This window comes from Eretmochelys imbricata, chromosome 6, assembly GCF_965152235.1.
Source record: "Eretmochelys imbricata isolate rEreImb1 chromosome 6, rEreImb1.hap1, whole genome shotgun sequence".
NCBI lineage: Eukaryota > Metazoa > Chordata > Testudines > Cheloniidae > Eretmochelys > Eretmochelys imbricata.
The window spans coordinates 64,992,648-65,002,730 of record NC_135577.1 but is presented as its reverse complement, the minus strand read 5'-3'; the positions used below and the strand labels follow the sequence as shown (position 1 = coordinate 65,002,730).

Genomic DNA, 10,083 nt, shown 5'->3' with positions numbered 1-10,083 from the left:
AATCTTTTATCATCCAGCTGCAATGGCACTGAATCCCAGAGTAGCATCAGGACAACCAACCATAATCAAGAGGTGGTGGATTGCAAGATTCCCAAAGGAGAAAGGTATGATTTTAATAAGTTCTTGACAAAAAACAAAATGCTTCTTACTTGTTGGTAAGAAGATTTAGCAGAGCAGTTAACTAGTTTAGACACACCGTGGACCTACCAACATGCACAGAGTATGAGTATTTAACCAGAGATCTTGTTTTGTTAACCTTAATATTTTTTATTTAATGAAAGAAAGAAAAACCAGACCACTAGTTTCAGCCCTTTGTAAATGAGCTAGTATAGTTCTCTGGTCCCTCAAAATCCATTTCCATCAGATCTCCACTCAAAGCCCTGAACAGTTTGATTTAAAAAGACACTGTGTATTTGTCTCTCAAGGATAGTAGCAGTGCAGCCCTGGTGCTACATTCCTAAATGTCTCTACAATTTTGGTTGTTACTCTTTACGGACATGATGGGAGATCTGCTTCCAAAGTGTGCTGCCTTTGTTTTTGTTTTTTGTTAAATAACGTAACAAGCCATTGCATAAACTAAGTAAAAACAGAATATTTCCTTGTTTCTAGGACTTCCTTGGTTCCTTTGTGTTAATCCAGGGAATGCAATGCAAAAGTCATCTCCACTTACTAAACTAGCTGAATTCTCACATCCTAGACTTCCTCTAATCTTTGTCCAATAATGTTTCTTCCAATCAACAGTTAGTGTCTTTTGCAACAAGTGCATTACCAAGAATTTTGAGTACTACATCCTTACAGCAAGGCTTGTGGCACTGATATTACAAGGATCAGTCACATATGTCAGGACAACATAAAAAAATTGTAGGGGAGATTCCCCGATTCTACTGGTAAGAAGATTTCCACATATTAAAAGGCATCCATCCATTGTTTTATTCTCAGCTGTGAATGCTGAGTTACAGAATACTTTGGTGATTGCAATTTCATGACGAGCCATTAAATTCTTCCCCACTCACCTTTCTTAAAATTCAAAGTCCATCTTCCCTGAGAATAGGGGCCAGAAATCAAAATTAAAATATCAAATGTCTTCAGAAAAGAAAATTACACAAAATTTATGTCCGGCTGCCAAAGTACATTTTGCTACACTAAAAGCTTTTCCAGAATTCCTCATGTTGGAATCAAGCTTCCCTCTGAACTCCACAGCGCAGATGAGGTGGATGATGGGGTAAGAGAGACAACGATGAAAAGAGCAGCTGACATTTACTGCTCACACCAGATCAAGGAGAAGAACAGTGACTTTGAACCTTTAGTGCTGGTGCCCGATGGACAAAACTAGAGGAATAAGGCAGCCTAGGACCAGGGCTGCCACCTCCAGGCGGCTGAGTCCTTTCCCACCTGTTGATTCAGGTTTGTGGCTATGCCCCATTCCTCCTACCTCTGGGAGGACGTGCACTGTGGCAACATACAGAAAAGTCCCAGCAGAGAAAAGCATGGCAACTCCAGTAGCGTTGACTTCTGAAAGGGCTTCTTTGCTGCTCTGTGAAAGAGAAAAAAAGCGGGGGGGGGGGGAGTGAAAATGAATCCAAACTACAACAGATTCAACAAATAAAAGGCCTTAACATTCCAGCTTTATTATGATTTAGTCAACAATCATTCTTTCAAAATGACAATCTTTCTTAAAAAAAGATACCACACTTGTGTCTGAAAATGTTTTAATGACTTATACTTTCAAGTAGCATCTGATATTATAATCATTGACAAAGATTAGAGGAATTAAATATTTTTCCCCCCACTTTGTTTACTTTGTGCATTTGGCAGTACTGTGTGTATAGTAAACTGAACTGTTTCTCTTGTATAGTTAGTTACCCCTGTTTGTGAGAGTCTTCCACACAGCAAAAGAGGAGCAAAATATACTTTTTAAAATGGGAAAATTAAATTGTAAAACCACAAAATTTGGCACTCACACACTGAAGTTAATTTTTTTTTTAAATGACTAGATTTCAGGATGACCTCAAGTCTTTAAAGGCCTGATTATTTTCCCACTGTGTCAATGGGAGTTTCACTACTCATTTCAATGAGATCAGATTTCAGGGCATAGATGCCACCCAGCTGTATTTAAATTGTAAGCACAGAAAGCACTGTGCACTTTCCAGTGGTTCTATACAAAATTATTACATACATAGACTGTATCTAACATGTTAAGAATGATCAAGAATCCTTCTGTTCATTTTATGTTAGTATGTCTCTCCATTTATAGAAGAGGTTCTGCCACACTGGGATTAGGATCACACTACACCATAGATAATAAAATGCAAAATTTATCCATTCATTTTTAAAGTCCTTCTTTGGTCAAGCTCCCATTTATCTCTGTGATCTTATTTCCTGGTATATTCTCAACCTATCCCTCTGACATAGGAGAGGAAGCCAACATTGGCAAGCAGAGGTTGATTCTTTGCATCTGCAACTGCACTAGCTCCATAATTATTTCTGCCTTCCCAATCCCCCATTCTTCTAAAATGCTGCTCAAAACTCAGCTCTGAGCCTGCCTAAAACCAATGACCCATCAACAAAGATCCTTCATCTGTGTTTTTTATTAACAAACCCATCAAACCTCTCACCATCTACTGTGTAAATGGTGTTGCAGCTAGCATAGTTCCTTTCTAGCGTGTCTCCCAGGCTATTTACTCAAAGTCTCTCCCTGTCCTTTATTCTAGAATCCTTTTATACAATTTCATAGCACATCATCTATGCAATTTACAGCAGTGGATTTGTTACAGAACAGTGGCAGTAGACAGGAACATTCAGATTGGGACAGGTGTGATAAGCACATGTGCAGTGACCTAATTGACAGCTCACTGGTTGTAGATAGCCTAGTTGAGGGGGTTTTGAGCTGTGCTTTTTACAAAGAGATGGGAAATCAATAAGGCAAAAAGGCTATTTTAGAGAGAGAGAGAGAGAGAGAGAGAGAGTCTAAAATTCAGCACCTGACACAGGAGGGATGATCAAAACTGAAAGAGCAAAGATTGAAAAGAGAAGGAGCTCTTGAACATGAGGAGAGCAAACTGTAGTGGAAGGGGAACAAGAGGAGACCTTTAAGAATTGGAGATGATGGCACACATACAGGCAAGAAGGCATGTCACAGTGTTCTGAATGGACCTGAATAGGCATGACATGACAGAAAAATATACCAAACGCTTAGAAAAAAAATCTTGGTGAGAAATAGCATATAATCCTAAATAGGAGTGTCACTTTGTGGTATGCACAGAACAGGACAGTTTCTTTTCACATCTCACATACAGATAGCACTACCATTTTTATCCCTTGATTTCTGATTAGTTCTCGTTACAATTTTAACACTGGATTAGGGAACAGACTTATGCATCCTAACCCTTCTATTTTAGCCAGAGATTGGATCACCAAGTGTTTCCTTCACATCACAACAGAGACTTCAATTCCAAATTGCACAGTCTTTAACTTTTTACTCACTGCAAGAAGTGTCAGGCTCTGTATTAGGCCAGTTTCTTAGGTCATTATATCAACTATACTGAACAACTGGAGGATGGAAGTTCTGAAATATCTATAGCGCTAAGAACTTTGCTGAAGTTTCTACACTTGATGCATTTTGAGTCTCCACTTAGGCCCTGCATATTGAGCTATATCTTAGACTGGGCTCGGTGACAGATCTCTGAAGACAATACAATACATTAACCAAATCAGCCTCCCACATCCTACGTTCTACAGATAAGTTAACAGGCACTTATATAAAGACTGCGTTACACATGTGTACACTAGTGCAGTGGTTCTCAACCAGGGGTAGGCATACCCCTGGGGGTACACAGAGGTCTTCCAGGGGGGTACATCAACTCATCTAGATATTTGCCTAGTTTAAACAACAGGCGACATAAAAACACGAGCAAAGTCAGTACAAACTAAAATTTCATACAATGACTTGTTTATACTGCTCTATATACTATACACTGAAAGCTTCAGTTTATATTTCAATTGATTTATTTTATAATTATATGGTAAAAATAAGAAAGTAAGATATTTTTCAGTAATAGTGCACTGTGACAGTTTTGTATTTTTATGTCTGATTTTATAAGCAAGTAAGTGAGATGAAACTTGGGGGTACACAAGACAAATCAGACTCCTGAAAGGGGTACAGTAGTCTGGAAAGGTTGAGAGCCACTGCACTAGTACATTTAAATATATTTACTACAAACTAGTTAAGATGAACAAATGAGGCTTAGCCTAATGAGTATCTTATTGGGTGTTCATTCGAGGCAGATGTTGAGGTTTTCCTTGGGGAGGATGTATGGTCACTAACAGTGCATCATTTATTGCTGTAAGTCTGTTTGCCTTGGAAAAACTTGATTTTTCAAGGGAACACCTGGTCTGTCTCAATCAGAGTCCACAATACACACACAGTACATCCTGCATATACACAACTCTACAATCAGGACTTTATTATGTAAATAAATATTAAATGTTTTTAGAAATGTTTAGGTACAGATCACTTTGAATGTTTGGACTGCTATAGTCAAGAATCCAAACCTTATGGGTGGGCAAGTTGTCTAATGGTCGTACCAGCACACTTGGGAGTTGCGATTCCTAGTTTTCCTGTTCCTGGCTTTACCAGCAACTCAGCCCGAGCTTCTGTTTTCCTATGCTTGATTTACAGGACAGTTGTAAGACTTAATGACGTACGTTTTTAAAGGACATGGATTGTCTCGGATGAAAAGCACCATGTAAATGTGAAGCATTAGCAAAGTCCCAGGGATTCTGTCATGATCTGGACCCAAGTTCTGCAGCAAGGCCTCAACTTTGAATGGCACACCAATGCTGAATTAAGTGATACTTGATAATGCTGCAAAATTTACAGTGTATGTTCAAAACATGAGATTTTTTTTTACCTTATTAGAAGTACAGTGTCCCTTGTGACATTATATTTTAATATTAAATACTGTATATTGTATGCTTCAACTACAGTTTTGATGTGCTGCAGATTTTTGTATTGACAATGTAAGAAGTTGTCAAAGGGGAAAGCTGGAAGCTTTGGGCAGCATTTGGGGCCTTTGTCATCATAGACGGAAAGGGAGATGACTTGAGTTTGAGCTCCCAGGAGCTGTTTCAGGCTTTGGGCACCAAGGAGGGGATGCATCTCTTCTTTCCCTCTTCCTAGAGGTAACAGTTTGTCCCTCAAGGAGCTGGGGCTTGAACTCCCGACCCCTTGACAGTGACAGCCACACCACTGTCCCAATATCTTCCACTGAATCCAGTATGGATGGATACGCACAACAACTAAATGTTTCCACTAAAATTATCAGCACTGTAACTGTTAACGTTAAGATTTAAATTCTCATGTTTCAGCAGTAAAATCCCTTCAAGATGAATGGAGACACATTTCCACATGTCAGAGCTACTGTTTCAGCATATCTGCTTGCAGACTCAGGAGGTCAACAATGCATCCATTTGTATTTGTCAGGTTAGTTTCTTAAAGTGAAACTTATAAAGCAATTTAGCTTCTTAAAATGAAAGCTTAGATTCCCCAGCACAATTGTATGACAGATTCAACTGCCACAGAATTGTGGAAAAGTATTTTTTGTTTAGTTAAAACAAACAGAAGCATCCTTTTTTGAGAATTTTGTTCATAAACTTGCAACCATAAGGCGGGAATGTCCCAGCTACAGCGGATAGTATGGAAAAACGTATTGGTGGTGGGTGAAGCAGTTTGGAGCTATGTGTTCTACAAACCCAGTAAGGAGTTCCATGCCCCCCAAATCCAATTGCTAAGCTCCCGGCAAAATTAAATCCCAAACATTTACCTTGCTTAGCCCTAAGTACGTCACCATTGACAAAACAGGTGCTGCCAATGCAAAGACCAGCAAGTGCTTTCTGATTCGATTCCGTTCCAGCCCAGCATGCATTAGAAAGGAAACCAGGCCAAAGGCAGCTGGTGCCTGCAAAAGAACAATGGTCAGTGCAATATTTTCTTGGCTAGGATTCCCTGTAATTTAAGATGTCCAAAGACAAAAAAAAGGTGTGGTAAATATGTATTATTCCTACTAACTATACTGAAGTGGAATATTCCCAATCAGAGTGCAAGGATGCTCTCCAGTTACTGACCTAGAACAGTTATGCCACTCTCTGCATTCTTTTTGGTTCTGGCTATCTTATTTGCATAATCACTGGATGGTTATTTCATAATAACAATACAGCATATGAATCCACGTACTATTACTGAATGCCAGGATTTTCATTACTGTACAGATTTCATGGGTAACTTTAACCCTTTTGTTCTGACTAAAAGCTTTGGTGATCAAAATTTGTTCTGATCAACTTTTGTAATCAGAACTTTTAGGTTACCTGCAAGAAACAGATTTGCCTCGAGTGACTTTTCTTCAACTAAGGCAGGAAAAATTCCAGCATTTACATGAGAGAAGAAATGCCATCAAAGCAAAGAAAAAGGGTCTGTCAAACGGTCAGTAAAAGATTAACAATCTTTTTGATTTATTTCCCTCCTTCAGGCCTAATTCTGATCCAACTAAAATCAATGAGAGCTTTGCTACTGACTTCAGTGGAAGCAAGACCAGACATTTCTTCCCTTCTCCCATCAATCCAGTCCCTTCCGTACAAGCCACAAGAACTATCAGTTTTATGGTTACATCGGGACAATCCCAATTTAGTTTTGAAACACAATGTGAACTAAAATATATTGCGGCTGCCTACAGGAGAAGCTTGCTGATCTGTAGGAAGTGAAATATAGATGGGGAAAGGAGATAGGTGGGGGAAAAAGTAGCAGTAATTGTGGAAGGGGTAAGGAAGAGAAAAAAATTCAATTCTTTAAAAATTCTTTCAGCATCTCATTGACAACCCACTTTTAAAAAAAATTTCTTCTTTCATTTAAAAATATTTACTGTACACTTTTAAAATATTGTTAATAATCATTTAAAATGTCAGAATAATAAGTGTGCACTTCCCCTTTACTTGGAAATAACCAGATCCTGACCTACAAAACACCATGGCCTTTGGCCTCAACGTTGTCATCCCAGAACATGGTTACCATGTATATCAGTTATTATACAAGTGAAAAGTGCAAACACAGCAGACCTGATTTTCCAAACACTTTAGGCATGCATCTACACAGGCAAAAGATCTGAACAAAATGCATGACTAATTACTGTGAATGGCAGTAGGGTGCAATAATTGCACATACAAATTAGGTGTGCAACTGTGTGCTTGAGGTATTTGAAAACTAGATCCAATAAATCTTTTCCATACCATGTACAAATAAGGACTGAACAAATACATGTTTACTTTAGTATTAATGGGAAATTGAAAGGCTACTGCCCCAACTTTGGAGTTTGGTGTGTCTTCTTTATTGGCAGAAGACATATCAAAACACTTATTACAGTACAAAGGAACTGAATTCAATTTTGCTTCAGATGTCTGTGATGCTGTAACCCTATCAACCTGTTATCCTTTAATGATGCAAAATGACTGCAGACCTCTTAATACGTTACTCCTGGGAGAATTCTGCACAGAATTAATGTCCCCTGCAGAATAATTGATTCATGTGCCCCTTCCAGGCAGCAGTCCCGAGCAGGTGTGTCTGATTTGGGCATTAGGAACAGCCGGGGAGACATAAATCACTGCCTTGGGGGGCAAGGCTGGGCATGCATGCAAGACTCTGTCCCTCTTGCTTGCTATCATGGTGTGCCCAGGACCTCCCACAAGTACAGATGCCCCACCGAACCCCACCCCTGCTCCCTGACCCAAGGCCCCGCCCCTTCTGAGGCCACGCCCCCTCACTCTATCTCCCCTTCCCCCGTTGCTTGCTCTCTCCCACCCTCACTCACTCACTCATTTTCACTGGGCTGGGACGGGGGCTGGGGTGGTAAGGGGTGCAGGCTCTGGGGTGGGGCCAGGGATGAGGTATTTGGGGTGCAGGAGTGGGCTTGAGGCTAGGGCTGAGGGGTTTGGAGTGTGGGAGGGGGCTTTGGGTTGGGGCAGGGGGTTGAGATGTGGAAGGGAGTATGGGCTCTGGGCTGGGGGTGTGGGCTCCAGGGTGGGGCCAGAAATGAGGGGTTCTGTGTAAGGGAGGAGGCTCCGGGCTGGGGCAGGAAAGTGGGGTGTGGGCTCCAGGAGAGAGTTTGGGTGCAGGTGGGGCCCTGGGCTCCAAGAGGGAGTTTGGGTGTGGGACAGGGCTCCGGGCTGGGGCCGAGGGGTTCGGAGTGTGGGAGAGGTTTTGGCATGAAGGCTCTGGGTGGCACTGACCTCAGGCGGCTCCCGGGAAGTGGCCAGCATGTCCCTCTGGCTCCTAGGTGTGCTCCACCTGCCTGTAGACACCACCCCTGCCCTTAGGCGCTGCCCCCACAGCTCCCATTGGCCGCAGTTCCTGGCCAATGGGAGCTGCAGAGCTGGCACTCAGGGCGGGGCCTGCACGCGGAGTCCACGTGGCCGCCCCTTGGTCTAGGAGCTGGAAGGACATGCCAGCCTCTTCCTGGGAGCCAGGCAGGGAGCCTGCCTACCCTGCTGTACCACCAACCAGACTTTTAACGGGCTGGTCAGTGGTGCTGACCGGAGTCGCCAGGGTCCCTTTTCTGGGTGTTGTGGTCGAAAACTGGACACCTGGCAACCCAATGGAAGGGTCCCAGAGCTCCGGCTCTAGTCTGAGCCCAGAAGTCTGCACAACAATTAAACAGCCCCACAACCTGAGCTCCATGAGCCCGAGTTGGCCGGCTCGGGCCAGCCGTGGGTTTTTGTTTGCTGTGTAGCCATATAATTAAAGTCTTTTGTGCTTGACATACATGGAAATATTATGGCCGTCTGTTCTGTGAAGCCATATAGATGTGCTAATACGCCTAATAAGGAATCTATTTGTCAAAAAACATTTCCTGGATCTTTTTTGTTGTCTGTATCGTTACAGACACACTTGCTGACAGGTATTTTGAAATAAATTTCCAATATAATTGAACATAGCATGATTTGTTACTTTGACAAATAAAATCTGCAGAATTTTAAAGTATTGTGCACAGCATTTCCCCAGGAGTAATATGTATATATTGTTCCCACAGTGCTGAGAACCACACATACAAATAGAAATGAATCCTAGCAGGAGGAAACAGTTTTCCATACTTTAACATAACATACATAAGTACCCCTTGCCATATCCCCAGGGCTACTTCAAGTATCCTTAGGGACTGGTCTACGCTACCGCTGAGGTCAATGTAATTTAAGTTGCTTAGGGGTGTGAAAAAGCCACGCAAGTTACATCGAATTAAAGCGGGGTCCACACTGCGCTATGTTGGTGGGAGACGCTCTCCTGCTGACACAGCTTTCGCCTCTCGTGGCGGTGGAGTAATTATGCCAACAGGAGAGCACTCTATCGTCAGCAAGGAGCATCTTCACCAGACATGCTGCAGCCGCACAGCTGCATCAGTGCAGCTGGGCCTAGGTAGCGGGGTAGGGTAGACTAGCCTTAGAGTCCCAAGGCTAAAACCTTTATTTGCCCTCTCTGCCTTCAACAGCCCTGTGTGGCTGCTACATTTCCTCCAGGAAATACACTGTTCTCCTTTCTCTCTCTGCCCCGTTTTTGTAGGTCACAGTCAGTTGTTTGGGCAGCAGGGGGTTGGGTTTGTCAATGAACAGCTGAAATTCATCCTCCCCAACCCAGACTGGATACACACCTCTACCCCGATATGACGAGACCCGATATAACACAAATTCGGATATAACGCGGTAAAGCAGTGATCCGGGGGGTGGGAGGGCTGCGCGCTCCAGTGGGATCAAAACAAGTTCGATATAATGAGGTTTCACCTATAATGCAGTAAGATTTTTTGGCTCCGGAGGACAGCGTTATATTGGGGTGGAGGTGTAGCTTCCTTTGATACCCATAGCCACCCCAATATTATACTTGTGTTCTCCAATCCCTTATTTTATATTACCACCTGATCACTTCACTGCAGCTCCATATACTGAGGTTAACTCAAGCAAGAGACCCAAATAATTAACTCCTCCTATATGCAGTAGAAACGGACTTTTCTTTATTTTTAAAAAAAAAAAGTATGATTTTATGATCAGGAC

At 42.2% G+C, this 10,083-nt stretch overlaps 1 protein-coding gene across 2 annotated transcripts in view; it reads right to left on the bottom strand.

The window, feature by feature from the left end:
• Nucleotides 1-906: 906 nt before the first annotated feature.
• The window catches only part of SLC39A9 (solute carrier family 39 member 9), a 37,887-nt gene continuing 28,710 nt past the window's right edge, over nt 907-10,083 (bottom strand). For both annotated transcript variants that reach the window (XM_077818736.1, XM_077818735.1), the window contains 2 exons: nt 5,823-5,957; nt 907-1,534 (listed from right to left, as the gene is read on the bottom strand). In XM_077818736.1, coding sequence (XP_077674862.1) covers nt 1,304-1,534; nt 5,823-5,957 — 366 coding nt within the window. In that variant the 3' untranslated portion in view covers nt 907-1,303. The remainder of the gene's footprint in view (nt 1,535-5,822; nt 5,958-10,083) is intronic.